The sequence below is a fragment of the Mesitornis unicolor genome, unplaced genomic scaffold (assembly GCF_000695765.1).
Source record: "Mesitornis unicolor isolate BGI_N332 unplaced genomic scaffold, ASM69576v1 scaffold17649, whole genome shotgun sequence".
Classification (NCBI taxonomy): domain Eukaryota; kingdom Metazoa; phylum Chordata; class Aves; order Mesitornithiformes; family Mesitornithidae; genus Mesitornis; species Mesitornis unicolor.
Window position 1 is genome coordinate 44002 of NW_010205422.1, and position 14351 is coordinate 58352.

General features: G+C 39.1%; 1 protein-coding gene across 1 annotated transcript in view; it reads right to left on the reverse strand.

Moving 5' to 3' along the window:
- LOC104546113 (UPF0606 protein KIAA1549L-like) overlaps positions 1-13392 on the reverse strand; it is a 42513-nt gene extending 29121 nt beyond the window's left edge. The window contains exons 1-4 of the mRNA XM_010191410.1: positions 13363-13392; positions 13014-13204; positions 9027-9154; positions 7715-7738 (exon numbers count right to left, since the gene is read on the reverse strand). Coding sequence (XP_010189712.1) covers positions 7715-7738; positions 9027-9154; positions 13014-13204; positions 13363-13392 — 373 coding nt within the window. The remainder of the gene's footprint in view (positions 1-7714; positions 7739-9026; positions 9155-13013; positions 13205-13362) is intronic.
- Positions 13393-14351: the final 959 nt, after the last annotated feature.

Sequence of the window (14351 nt, forward strand, 5' to 3'; positions counted from 1 at the left end):
TACCTGCCTGCCACAGATTGCACTTTAACAGAAAGACATTTACATTACAGTGAGTAAAAAAGCAAAGCGCGGATGTTCTTCCTTCAGGGCATTTTCAATCGGTCCAGTTCTCAGGAAAGTCACCAGATACAGTTCTGGAAGATGGGTCTTGTCTGTACTTCACCACTGGACCTTCCACACCACCCTAGCAAGGTACCTCTGTTGTGGCATGACTATGTCCAAGAGAAAAAAAGTTTGTCTGAATTTTTCACCGTCAAAAATGTTCTCTCACGATGATTACAGCTCAGGTGAGCCTGGATAGTATCTCATCAGCAATCCAAATTCCATTCTCCTTGGCTGCCTGTCTCAGCATTTGCCTGAACCAGGCATGCCCAAAAACCCTGGCTAAGCATCAACTTGTAAAACATGATTCTTTCCGAACATCCTCTATGTACTTCAAGCAGAAAGTGCCAAGAAGTGCAGCTGCATTTCAGAAGGACTGTGCTTGCTGATACCCCAGCAGTATCTCCATGCACACACAGCAAGCATGACTAGATAGAGATGTGTGGGTTGTCTCCTCAAAGACAGAATCAGAAACCAAGAGTTTTGCTTAATTAAACAGAATTGCTCTGGTTCAGAGGCTCATTAAAGAAAAGAAAAATCAAGTGTAAAGAGAATCAGAAATCACAGACGACAGCTACTTCTGCTGTAGTACATTAACACCTAAGAGCATCCTCAGTATCAGCCCTCTTATCCATAAGCACATCTGCATGTATTGCAATGGTATTGGCATGGAAATAATAGCCAAATGGGACTAGAAATTGGAAGTCTATTTCACATTAGCTTAGCATTTGTTCATTAATTGACATGTATAATACTAAAGTAGTTTTTTTCCATTGCCATTTTTTCACCAATGCGTGATAAAGATCTGCAGTTACTGCCACACTGCTATAGTTTGTATTGGCAGTGAACCATAAACAAGTACTGTGGGAATTTTAATATTTATTCCTATCTGTCCCTTTCAAGAGAATTTACAGCAAGTGTGTATAAAGCAATTGAACCACAGTAACCTCTAAACTTTAAAAAACAAACTAAAGGGAGCTCAGAGAAAAGTGGAAGTCCTGGAATGTTTGTTTCTGCTGTGTATCCCTGCCCTGGACCAGCTTACAGATCCAGACACTTTGGCTGGGCAAGCAACCAATGGACACGGTAAACTTCAGAGAACTGCCCTGTAGTTCCTTATAGTCACTCACAATAAGCATACTTGCTTATTATAGTAGCAACACAAATTTAAAACAATGTTTTCAATTTCTGTTTTTAAACAGATGCATACCAACATTTTTATGGATTCATTGTTCTTCTACTCTTGCTTGCACCATCTGTGCACACATAGCGAGACTTAGAAGTTCAGCAGCAAGAAAGGGGAAAAATATTACTTAACCACCTATTTAGCAGTAATTTCCCACATCTCAAACATCCTGTGCTAGATACCACATGCCACACGATCCACTGAGATTGAATTACTCCTGCTAATCTTCCTGTGACTGAAGCATACAAAGATACATCCAAAGCAACCATTTATCCAGGTTGAGTGCCAATCAGCGTGGTACTGGGTTTCTGAAGAGCAGGACCATCGCTGAAGCTTTATCTTCACATCAGTGCAGCTATTAGGATACAAGATTTGCTAGGTTAAAGCTGCTTCAGGGCTGCCAGCCAACAACGTGGGTGTAGCTCTGCAAACTTTCCAGCCGGCAATGCCAGCAGGTGGTGCTACCCACTCGTCCCACCAGTCCTCCAGCCAGTGCAAAAAGGGGCTGTGGAACTGTAGCTCTGAACGGCTAAGAAACAAATAGATGGAATATTGAATTTTTATCTAGCTATTAATTTATATTTAAAAAATTAAAAGTTCTACTTTTGTCAGCCTCAGATTTCAATATGCAGGTTACAGAAGAGTTCTTCCTTCTGTCTTTCCCTCCACCTTGTCTTTCCTCCCGTCTTCCAAATCAAAATATGTCGGAAGGGAGAAAAGAACTGAAATACTTACCTATTAGAAAGAAAGTAAAACAAAAATTAAATTACCTGTGGATCATGTAACCTTACAGCAAAATACTTGAAAAAAAGATATGTGATGTCCTGCTCAGAAGCCACCATTTGACCAGTTTTGAAAATCCTCAGTAAAAGAATGACATTTATGGAGAAAAATACATGAAGACAAAACAAGGGAAACATTCATAAGCAGGCAGACATGCTCTTCCTTGTGTTAGGTCATTCAATGAAACATTAAGCATTTTCAAATATTTATTTTGTATGAAGGGAATGCAAATATTATAAACATCCCTATAGTGTGCAGTGAATTCTCTGAGTAATGGAAGGGCTTAATTAATAGGAAAGTAAATAGATTATATTAAATGAAAATCGTAAGTTTGGCAAAGAGCAAACCATGCCACAGATCTAAAAGGCTGTTTCCTTGGGAAAGAGACTGCATATAAGTATTTCAAACAGAAATCCTAAGTCTTGAATGTAAATTAATAATGGGGAAATAATTTTCATTTTAGAGAAAATCTCTCTATACAGAAAAATAATGGGTATTTTTATATCATCTAAATCATTCAATTTATCTATCTCCAGAAAGGTATGAACAAGAGCTCTTACCAATAAAGAAACATGCTTCTGAAAGAGTTTATAAAGCTATAAGAAAAATAAAAGTTTCTTAACATCAGTGTCTGAACCTATTCAGGACTAAAATACCTCTCTATAAGATACTGCAGTGTAACAGAAAATATACTTATGTGTACACACACACACCCTTTCCGAAATAGACCCAACTGTGAGAGTGCAATTCTAAGCCTTTCATGAACAGCACAAATAGTTTCTTTTCAAAGAAGCAGTCAATGTTCAGACCAACAGAAGCAGCTCATGATTCCTCCTGGATATAATTTTCTCATATGTGAAGTCTGCTAAATGCCAGGCCATGTGTCAGAGGCGCTGCAGTCCTGGGTTTGCGTGGGATCCTGAAACAGGAGTTACCTAAGCAGGTCATTTGAGATCTCTAAACTGACAGATGCAGGGTTTTTTTTATGAAACTGTATACATGAGGTGTCTACTCTTCTATTAGCTGCTCGCTTTGTTCACTTTCTATGAAGGTTTCTTGTCCTTATAAGCAGAAGCAAGGACATCTCTCTGTGTGCTTATGTCTTCTCCTCCAACCACACCTGCCTTTCCTATCCAAGTCTTTCAAAAAGAAACCATACATTTCATAATGTTTGTAGAGAATCCATCAGCCCCTTTTCTTGGCTAGCACTTCTGTAATACCATCCTAGGCACGTTCAATAATAATAATAATAATAAGAAGAAGAAGAAGAAGAAGAATCAGTTAACTGACAAGGATGATGACTATACAAAGAAGATAGGGAAAGCATGAGAACCTACAGCAGAAGACACTTTTTTAGGAAAGTAGTGCTTTGTGAGATTTAAAAAGCTCTGCAGAAATCATTTTCTTTTTGCACAGTAAAAACATGCATTTGTCTTCTTCAATGCTGACGTATTAGTGAAAGATCACAGCGATTCAGACTGCCACTGGATCTGATGGCATGAACATCTACACGTTCTTCGCACTGTTGCTTGGATGAGAACTGCTGTCAAACTCAATTAGTGGCAGAGTAAAGTTCATCTGGAGGGGAAGGCAGACATGAATTAAGAAATACTTAACTGCTCAACTGCCTGCTGATTCCAGTTCCTTCTGAGCTCTGCTGCAACAGGTGACATAGGATAAGGCATTTTCTTGCCATGAGAAAAGCAATCAAAAAGACTGCCTCAAAATGAAAAGAAGACAAGCTGGGTTAGCCATGTTGACCTAAAAGAAGTTAAACAGAAGGTATTTTCCACTTATTTTTATGCATGTTCTACCACAGCTGTGAATACAGCACCTGGGTAGCCCCAATCACACAGTATGAACAGCTCGGAGGTGATGTTTCTTCTCCCACTCGCTCTCTGGGGAAAGAGGCAGTGGAGCTGTGGCACCTTTCACTTTTGTAGGAGTGTGAAGAGGCTCAGAAGTTCACAGAATAGGTTACACCACTCAGCTGCCTCTTGCAAACCAAAACCAAGTGGAGAAAGCAGTGGGAAATGTTATTGGCTACACCTGAAGAAACAAAGGGTTCACTGTCAGCAGCAGGATGTTAGCAGGTTCACAACACTCTCTATATTTAAAATAAACACACAAAAAAAGACAGTGGAAGTAATGGAAACAGTGTGGGGAAATATTAGGCTATGTCACTCAAGCTCTTTGAAGAAAAAAAAAATAAGATAACCAATGTGTAAAGCTTCTGGGAGGCTCAAGGAGAATAGTAACTGGTGCCAATATGAGGGATTTCAGCTGAACAAGTGGATTTTGTTCATTTTTTATTTTTTTAATTTTTTTTTAACCTCACTATGGTTAAATGTCAGGAAATTACTCCAGAAAAGCCTAGGAGTTTACTGTGACAGAGTGAAGGTTTAGATGAAGATTCCCCACTAACACTCTCTCTGGGGCAAATTAAGCTGATGCTTCAGGTTGGAGGAGTGAATGATGAAAAGAATAGACCCCTCCCTCTACACTATAAATTCTTCCTAGCACACTGATTTCTCAGCCTTTCAGAGACACAGGCATCAAAGGGAACCATCTCTGCATATGCTCTAAGGCAGCTGTCTGGTCTCCTTCCATACTGGAAAGAGAAAGTATGGAAGTACCTCCAGAGCAGAGAGACCTGTCCCAATTAGCTATGACCCTCTGGAGTCACTAGAGCATCTACCTGGTTGGGTTAGAGTAGGAAGCTAACTTCAAAGGCCAAAAATTTGGCAAGATGAAGCCCTTTCCACCCTAACTTGTATTTTACTCCACCCAGCACAGAAAAGGCAGATGAAGTGTGGTGGAAGTTTGCTAGGATACGCCAGATGCTCCAGCTAATTCTGCGTCAAAGCAGACTGCTACATCGCTGCTACTGTATTCAATTGCTGTTGCCATATTTCATTTTCACTTGTGTCACTACAGACAACTGCTTATAAATTCAAAAAAGCTAACTCTGACGCTAAGCTGCCACATCAGACAGTGTGAAAACTGGTGGTCCACACTTCCACAGAATAGAGGAGGCAGTGTAACATAGCTTGGCTGAGTTACATCCAAAAATCCCTTTATTTTTAGATAAGCCAATGATACAGCCAAGTTTTGCTCCTCAGTACTTTGTTCCTGCAGACAACTGATTTTCAGATATCTCTACAAAGAACAGAAAGAAAAAATAATTAAAAATTTATATGTCAACTTCTGCCTGGACAGAGAAAGTGATAGTCTTAGAGACTCTTATTTTAAAATGAGTGAGGACCCTGACTGATCTGCTTCTGAAAGGTTATATCTATTTTTAAAGACAATGTCCAAATCCTTGGAACATGAGAAGTGCTCCAGCTGGGACTTCGAGAAGGCGTAAAGGAAGGTTTCTTACACAAGTTTGACTTTTTGCACATATCTACCTGAGATGTATGTCCTTTCACAATGATGAGGTGCAAGTACAAAACTAGGTTCAATTGTACAAGTTCTTAGCCCAAAAGGTATGGAGGGAGTCATATGCTTCATTAAGACAGCTAGCAAACGAAAACTTCTGTTTTTCCTCAAAACAAACAACCAATCACATCCTCTCAAGTAGGCTAACAGGAAGATAAAGCATTTAAAGGTCTGGAAAAGGACCTACATAACTTTCAGCAGCTTTGTTTGGTGAGGAGCTGGTGAAAGAAAACTTTTTATTGCAGGCCACTGCAGTTCCTATTTAAGTACATGTGGGTTCAGCCATTTACTTCTCCCTGATGATGTTAGGCTTGATAAAAGGATAAGTGAAAGTGGTAATATCCTGTTGTTCTCTTCTACGCTCTCTTACAAACCCATTCGGAAATTGCCAGTACCTCTGTTGACTGACTCATTCATCTTGCAGTCCTCTAACATGCAATTGGGCACTTTTAAAAAAAGGTTTGAATACTTTCTTTTTTTTTTCCCTTAAGTGCTCAAAGCACAACTCATCAACTTTTAGACAGGAAACTTCCTATTAAAATACTAATAAATGTTTTCCAAGAAAAACAAAAGGAAAAAAGGGCAGTTTTCTTACAAAAATTTATCACTATTGTAATCCAAACATATTTTATTCCTATTTTCTGTAGAAATAACACTCAGCTAAAGAGTCCTCCTGGTCCTCCAAAACACCAGGTCCTTAAGCCAAGCCTGTCACTCTGGGCTGGTTTCACATTGTTCACTCTCAGCCCTGACTCACTCAATTTGAAGTCAATTTTGATACAAGACATATAGAGTTTATGTACTGAGGTAACATCCAGTGCTGTCATTTTCCCATGTAACTAAATGTCAGCAAGAAATAGAATCTAAAATTGGTCTGTAACTATGGCAACTAATGAGCCATTCTAACTTGGAGTCCCCAAATCAAGCATGTGACCACCAAGGGATTCATTCCAGTTCTAAGATGCTGCTTTTAAGAGAAGAAAATATGCTGCTGCTTTTGCTAACATGTGTGTTAGAGGCATCAGCCTACAACCAGGCTAGAGAGCTGGAGCAGGAGGCTTCAACAACCAACCAGGAGAAAAACAGCTTCTTTCTTAAACTGGAAGAAAAAACAGTCAACATATTCTATTGAGGCTAATCACTCTGGATTACAGATAAGTCCCTGCAAAAACAACACAATATCAGATATGACAACAGTATTTGAAATCATAGCACTGAGGAACAAAGCATAAGCCTGTAATGAAAAGTAATGGGTGCCTTTAATTTCAGCTTCAATAGGCATTTGGGATAACACAACTCAAAAGACAAAAACATGTGTATAAGAATAAATGTGGGGCCAGCTCCATAATTCTGGTCAGGGGGAGGCCATTTCATCTCCCATGACCACATCTCCCTTCTCAGAAGCTATTCTGAAAGGGTTGTATCAGGAAACTCTCTTAAACATATGTTAAAAGATATGCCAGCAGCTAAAGTCCCCATCTCTTTAGCATGGTACAACGTATTTATTGCCCTTCATATCTGTGCCTGGAAACAACCAAGTAACTCTTTGTAGGGCCATGGTAGTAAAGTGAAATAAATTCCTCTAGAAGTAGCTGAGGTCTCTACCAGGAGAGCTTTGCAGATAAGGTGTTTCATGCACAGGATCCTTCAAAGCCAGAATAGTCAGATGGAAAGCCTGTTTCATATTTTGTGTATATGCTGTACTACTACTTTTTAAATGGGTAAACCCAGCGTTTCCCTTCTGACCCAAGAGCTCAAAATCTTGGTGCCAGCATGTGGTGAGAACAAACTGCAAGAAGCCACAATATGAATGGAATATACACTGAAGTTGTTTTCCCTGCAGCACTGCAACTAGAAATCATTTAGCTGCTTCAAACAAGAGCAATCTTGACCGCATTAAGTAACATCATTATTCAGGCTTTTTTTCAGACGGCAGAAGAGAGAAGGTAAAATAAACATGTAAATAAAGCAGTTATTAGTTTTCCAGCATAATTTGAAAATTGCATAGTTATTGTTATCAAATAAAGTTGAAGATAATATTATAATTAAATTAAGATTTAAAATAAAGGGTCAGTATTTCCTTGTACTACATTAAAAAGTTTATTTAAGTAGCATGTGTATGTTCTAGAAACACACTACAGTCCAGTTCAGAAGAGATGATGTAAGGTATTAGCTTTTTACAAAGAAACTGGAAGTTCTTACCAATTTTCTTTGCAGACTTAAAACCTAACAAAACAAAAAAATACCTCCACTAAATTATTTTGCTTACATGTGTAAACATCACCTGACACTGTTTTTGAATACTGACTTTCCTGGATAGGGAAGCAAAAAACCAGCATAAATTACAGGTTTTAGCTCTGGTAACCATAAATGTCTTGTAAAATGAGCTACATTTGAAATAGTGAAAAAATAATTATGATCCTTGAAAATTAGAACAATGAAACATTGTTATGCTATGGGGAAAAAAAAAGCTGTACAGAACAAAGGCCATCTCTGGTGCTATGTATGTCTGCTAAAGCAGCAAAGCCTTTGCATGACACTTTAGTATTAGGCATAATGATCATCAAGAGATTATATGATTTGATACCAGCATCACCTCCACAGAGGTTGCTTGGGTGATTTACTGGAGAAAGGAGAAGATATCTACACTAAGATTTTCTCTTTATTCAAATCCTCCTTTCCATGCTTCATTTTTAACAAAGAATTACAGACTTGTGTTCATGACTGAATCTGATGAGATCATATCCAGTTTAATTCCTTCCTTATAGAAGGAAATGATCAGCTGATTTAACCACAGTGTTTTCTATTCTTATGGAAAATATAGCTGTGGAAGCAAAGCTATAACTCAAGAGAAATAAGCAGAGAGACAGACAAAAGAAAAGCAAGGAAGAAAGGGGATTGCATTCTGCTCTCATGAGATGTTCACAAGGTCACCACCATCAACAAAGGGCTTGTAAAAAACATCCAGCATAACATCACAGGTGCATCAGGAAAAGCTGTCAGTAAGTGTTAATAACAGAAAGGTATTATGAGGATTATAAGAGATGGAGAGTTAAAGCTCTGGACATCTCACACTTTCTCAAATTAATTTTTACCTAATTAATTCTTCTCCATCAGATCTGGGCTAGCTTAGAAACAGCAGTAATGGAAATTAATATCTTAGGGCTCTACACAGAACATAAAATCTGTAAACCCTGTCCACCTACTACACAACATCATGTGTTCATTAGTTTACTGGTATTTAAAAAAAAAAAGAAAAAGAAAAAAAAGAAGAAAAAGAAAAAGAAAAGAAAGAAAACTTGCAAAGGCCCACACAAAGAGTAAACACCACACCGTTTCATGTCAGGTTGAGAAACAGTTATGGCAGTAAAGGGGAACAAAATAAATAAATAAACCAGCTTCAAGTAGAAGTACTGCTAAAGGTATAGGAAGATGGTTTCAACATAGCTAGTGCTTGTGTGGGTACAGCTACAGGGGCGACTGCAAGCAGTTTTCATCAAGAAACACTTCTCACCATTTCTTTTCCTTCCTTCGTCTTTTGTCACTTTTTGCGGTGCCATTACTTTCTGGAGGGAGCTCCGGCCGGAGCTGGGCTTTCCCGACCCGTTGCTGATGATGGAGCCGTTCTGACTCGGGGACGGGCTGCAAGTAACCATAGCAACAAGGGAGGCTGTGAGCTCTTCCTCATAAACCTCATTTCAAGGTTATTGCATTTGCACAGTTTGCATCACTGAGTTTTCAAGTCTGATTTTGTACCAAAAGGAGATAGAATATAAACAGCACACAGAAACACAGGACAGGCAGGAAGAGAGCGAGGGTAGGAGAACACAACTTCTCAATTAGCTTGGGGCTGATAGGCATCTTAGCGACATTTGAAAGCAAACACTTCTCATGCACAACCCCCACAATGACACAAGTGGCATTGCAGAGGACAAAAAAATCCTGTTATCAGTTGTGTCATTTATACAGCTAAAACAAAGCAGCCCTTTGTCTTTATATATATATATGGCTAAACTAATTCCTTTATTATTTAGCCTGCATTTACAATCAACTGTTTTGTCAGCCACAGTGCAAAATTCATTCACTTTACACATATGCACATGCAACATGGTAAGAAATTTCTCCTTTTTTTTTTCTTTTTTTGCACATAACCTGGTTTAAACAGCACCATTATCTGCTGAGAGTCCTAAGAAAATTCTCGATTTACTCAGCCATGGCATGTCCTTGCCCTGAAACTGGTCCCTGCACAGGGTGAGGAGGAAGGGCAGAGCAGAACCACTATGAGCATTCAGTCCAAACAAGGAGCAAGAGCAGAAACAAGCAGCATAACTTTGGGCTGCTTTGGGAGCAAGCTCTCAGCAGAAATTATCTTCTTTTTGGGGTGGGTAAATTGCTCAAATCCTAATGCATAAATTGGGAAAAGCAGACCAAAGTAGAAAATGTTAAACTTGGTGCTACTCCACATCCAGGCATGGTGTCACTTTGTTTCTACACATGAAATTTGCCACAGAGGGATGAAAACAATCCATAGGACCTGTATAGTTTCTCATGCACCTATCTACAATCTGTCACTGAATTGTCATTACAGGATAATGTCATTACAGGATAAAGAGGTTGCATCAGAGAAAAAATATGGACTTAGTCACAAGAACTTTCATTTACAGAGAAAAAAAATCAAATCAAGTTCTATTGGTGTCATAATGGCTTAATATCCAGAAAATGGTACTGAAGCAAAATGACTGTAAAAAACATCCTGCAAATTACTGCCAATACCATATTGCCAGCTTGAAACATTAATTTACCTCCAGTTCTGACTGCCCTGTCTGGCGTAAGCAGAGAACATTTACTGTGGACAGAATAGGAAGGGACAAGTATGAGAAAACTAATTCTTAGGGACTCTCTTCTCAAGATAGCCTAGGTGGAAATATATCTAATTTGAGACAGGCTCTTTCCAGCTACAGGGCTTTAGGAGAACTCAGCATGCAGCCCAGCTCAGCCTGAGGATTTTCTTGTGAAATTCTACCGAGAACAAGTATTCTTGAAAAGTAGCATTTCCCCCCTATAAATCTGTATGACACTGCTAATGAATCATCTCAGCCCAGTAAAAAAAATAATCCAGGGACAGACCAACACCTAAAAAAAAATCTGCTCCACTTGGGAACAAGGAAGAGACATGAGCATGGATAGGTGGCACAATGGTTTCTGCTGCTGCTAATATAAATATTCATCCTTTTTAACTGGCCATCACATTTCCTTCAGTGGTAATATCAGAGAAGATATTCTGATCAGTTACCAGCCACTTCATGGCAGTCTGATTTAAATTGACCTTTCCAGGCTGCAAAGTAGCCTAGAAGAAAAAGCAAATACATAAAGGTCAAGAAATATTTCTTCATCTTCAGAAACCATTGAATTCCATCCCCAGACACAGCTTCTGGGAATGAAAAATTACTAAAATTCTCCATGTTATCACTTACTCCAGTAATCACCCTGAAGGAAGCAAAACTAACTCAGTTATTTGCTTAGAAATGCACCAAGGTTCAACACATTTTATAATAATAACTTTCCTGTGAATTCCTGGATCAATTTGCTTATCAGCGTTTGTTTAAAATTGTGCAGATTAAGTAGAGGGAGATTTCTGTGCTCAAAGGACTGAGCGAAGTACTTATTCAGGTTTTTTAGAAGATTAATTAATAGGGCTGGTTTACATTTTTTGTGTGTATTTGCACATGGCTTTGGAGAGGCTTCAAAACATTTTGAAGAACAGTTCCTGCAAAGACTTAACCTGTCAGGGTCCAGCATCAGAAACCACAGCTGGTGTCACGGTCATCTTCCATTCCTCATTTCATTAGAGGACAGAAGATTTCAAAAGAGACAAGTGCTGTTTGGTTCACACAGACTATATAACCTGATTCTCATGGTGCACGTCATTTATGGTGTGAACAAGACACGGCTGACACTAAAGGGCAGAATGACAGTTTACACCCAAACCCAGCAAAGCAATCACAGGAACTGGAGGAGTTCTCATCTGGCTTACTCTTCTCTATTGGTACTCCTTGCAGACAGCTCTCTCCATATTCTAGGTGATTTACTATACAACCAGGGAAGTCTGTCAAGCCAGATACCAGCTCAAGACCCTTCTGTTTCCATTTTTCTGCAGGGAAAACCTCAGCTTATGATCAATGGGGAAGTCTACCCTCTACGAAAAGCAGTAGCACCAGGTCCTCCAGCCCCATGCCACGCTGACTGACACCTTCCAGCATGGCACCTCCCATGACTGCAGACGTCTCCAGTGTCCTATCACTGCGTACACCAATATCATGCCAAGTTCTCCAAGCTTTTTCATTACTCCAAAGGGGTAAATATCATTGTGCATTGACAAGTACAAGGTGAGGTGACTCAACTAGGAAGATTTGATTTTCTATAGAATTTCTCTGCATGAGCCAGATACTCTTCTATGTTATCAAGTCCCTTCAAGAGATAAGGGCTGTGTATAAGGCCAGTGAACTAAACTGTTTCCTCTATTCAGCTGTTTACATAACAGTTTTATTTTCCTCTGTTCCCTTCAATATCATTCTTCAGCAATAAAAAGTTGATGTCCTCCACTCTAAGTTAATGTTAGAGAGAGTGGGTCAAGGAAAAATGAAGCATGCAAAACAGCTACTGTGAAGGGATAATCTGCTTTTCTTTGCCCGAGATGAGCAAGACAAGAAATAATGACCTTCAGATATCAAGTAAAACTTCCTAACGGGAAAGATAATGAAGAAAACATTGCTTGAGGAGGCTGTGATAATCCCACCACTGGAAGACTTTTAAAAAAAAAAAAAGATAGATGAAGATGAGTTAGGGGTGTATTTGACTCTGCAGTGGAGAAGAGGAAGAGCCAAATAACTTCCCAGTGACCTTCTAACTTGTGATCCTACAACCCTGTAGACTTAGTATGAAAAAACAGCAAACCTGGGACACTTTACCCTAGACACTGACATTATCTAGTCTGTCCTTACACCTTCAAAAGTTTTGTACTGCTGTAGATGCTTTGGATCTAGAGGTCTTCCATAATTTAGTGGATGTTCAGGGTTTGGCCTTCTGCTAATTAAGACATCAAGTCCAATTCAGGAGTGACAAAATCTATTGGTGGAGCTACAGCAACTTACAGTGGCTGAGGTCCTGTCTTTTGTTTCATTTGATAGATGATCGATTTTCATGCTCCAGATCCCATGTTTCATTTGGATTCATCTCCTGTACAACACCAGCATGCATATGAGAGCCATTTCCCATTTACCTCTTCTATGCATGTACAATCTGTGAAGACTTCACTTTATTTTATCTTGTATTTTGCAGTAATCTTGCACATCCAGTGCAGGTCAGCGTTATGCCAAGAATATATCATGGAGGAACCATCTGCCACATACAGAGCCTGGGTGCCAAACCTCACAGTTTTTTCCTAAGCAACCAGCAGCAGGTACCTCATTCCACCCCTCTGCAGATACATGGCAGTCCGTACCTTTTCCTTGTTTCATTGGATTTGGCAGTTTTGATGGTGCTCCCATCCTGCGTAATTTCTCTCTCCTGGGTGGTAGGAGCATCTCTAACTGGAAGTGGAAGTACGACAGTCTCCTGAGTTACAGGTAAAACCTCATCTTCAGCTCCCTGCTGACCTAAGTGTTGCTTGGCATAGTCAAAGCCTTGTACTGGCTGCAAAAAACAGTGGGAGAAAAAAAGGAATTTCCAGTATGAATCATAGGTTAATATAAAATTTCCACTTCAATATGAAATTTTCTACTACCCCTTAACTTTTTTAAATTGTGTAAACTGCAGGTAAAAATGTGTAGATTGCAATGTGAATGCCTAACAACACAGAAATTTTCTGATAAGATCTCCATTCCACATATTTTATAGATGATTAGTTAGGATGAAACTGATCTTGGCTAACCTTTCTTACCCTGCCCTAACGCCCCCAGAAATTCCTTGTAACAGACAATGGAAAAATGAATATATGGAAGAAAAAAATGGGAGGGAGAAAAATAAGCCCATACAGAAAACAGAAAACTTTATGAAAAAAATGTTGTGTTTCCAAAGGAGGTGGGAGTAATTTATTCTGAATCAAGACAAAGTAAAAAAGGCACACATAAAAGTTTCATGGGCAACATTTTCCAGAAAAATATCTTTTTCAGATCATTGAAATTATAGATCCCCTGGTTTGCCAGTTGTCTACTGGGAAGGTTGTTATTGACTTCAATTGTTTCTCTCAGGAAGCAGCATCCACAAAAGCCTTGCAGCGAGGCAGCCAAGGGCCGTGTGCTCAGCCTCTCCTGCCCCAAAGCCCAGCTGGGCTTTCCCTGCTGCCTCTGCAAGGAACAAGCAGTACTGACACCTCCCTTCTAGGCAAAGCAGCCACCAAAAGGTGGATTCTCTTAATGGAAAAATTACAGCATTTAAACAAAACTTAACTTTCCAAACTGCATAGAAAGAAAGGAAAGAAAGAAAGGAAGGAAAGAAAGGAAGGAAAGGAAGGAAGGAAAGGAAGGAAGGAAAGGAAGGAAGGAAAGGAAGGAAGGAAAGGAAAGAAAGGAAGGAAAGGAAAGAAAGGAAGAAAGGAAGAAAGGAAGAAAGGAAGAAAGGAAGAAAGGAAGAAAGAAAGAAAGAAAGAAAGAAAGAAAGAAAGAAAGAAAGAAAGAAAGAAAGAAAGAAAGAAAGAAAGAAAGAAAGAAAGAAAGAAAGAAAGAAAGAAAGAAAGAAAGAAAGAAAGAAAGAAAGAAAGAAAGAAAGAAAGAAAGAAAGAAAGAAAGAAAGAAAGAAAGAAAGAAAGAAAGAAAGAAAGAAAGAAAGAAAGAAAGAAAGA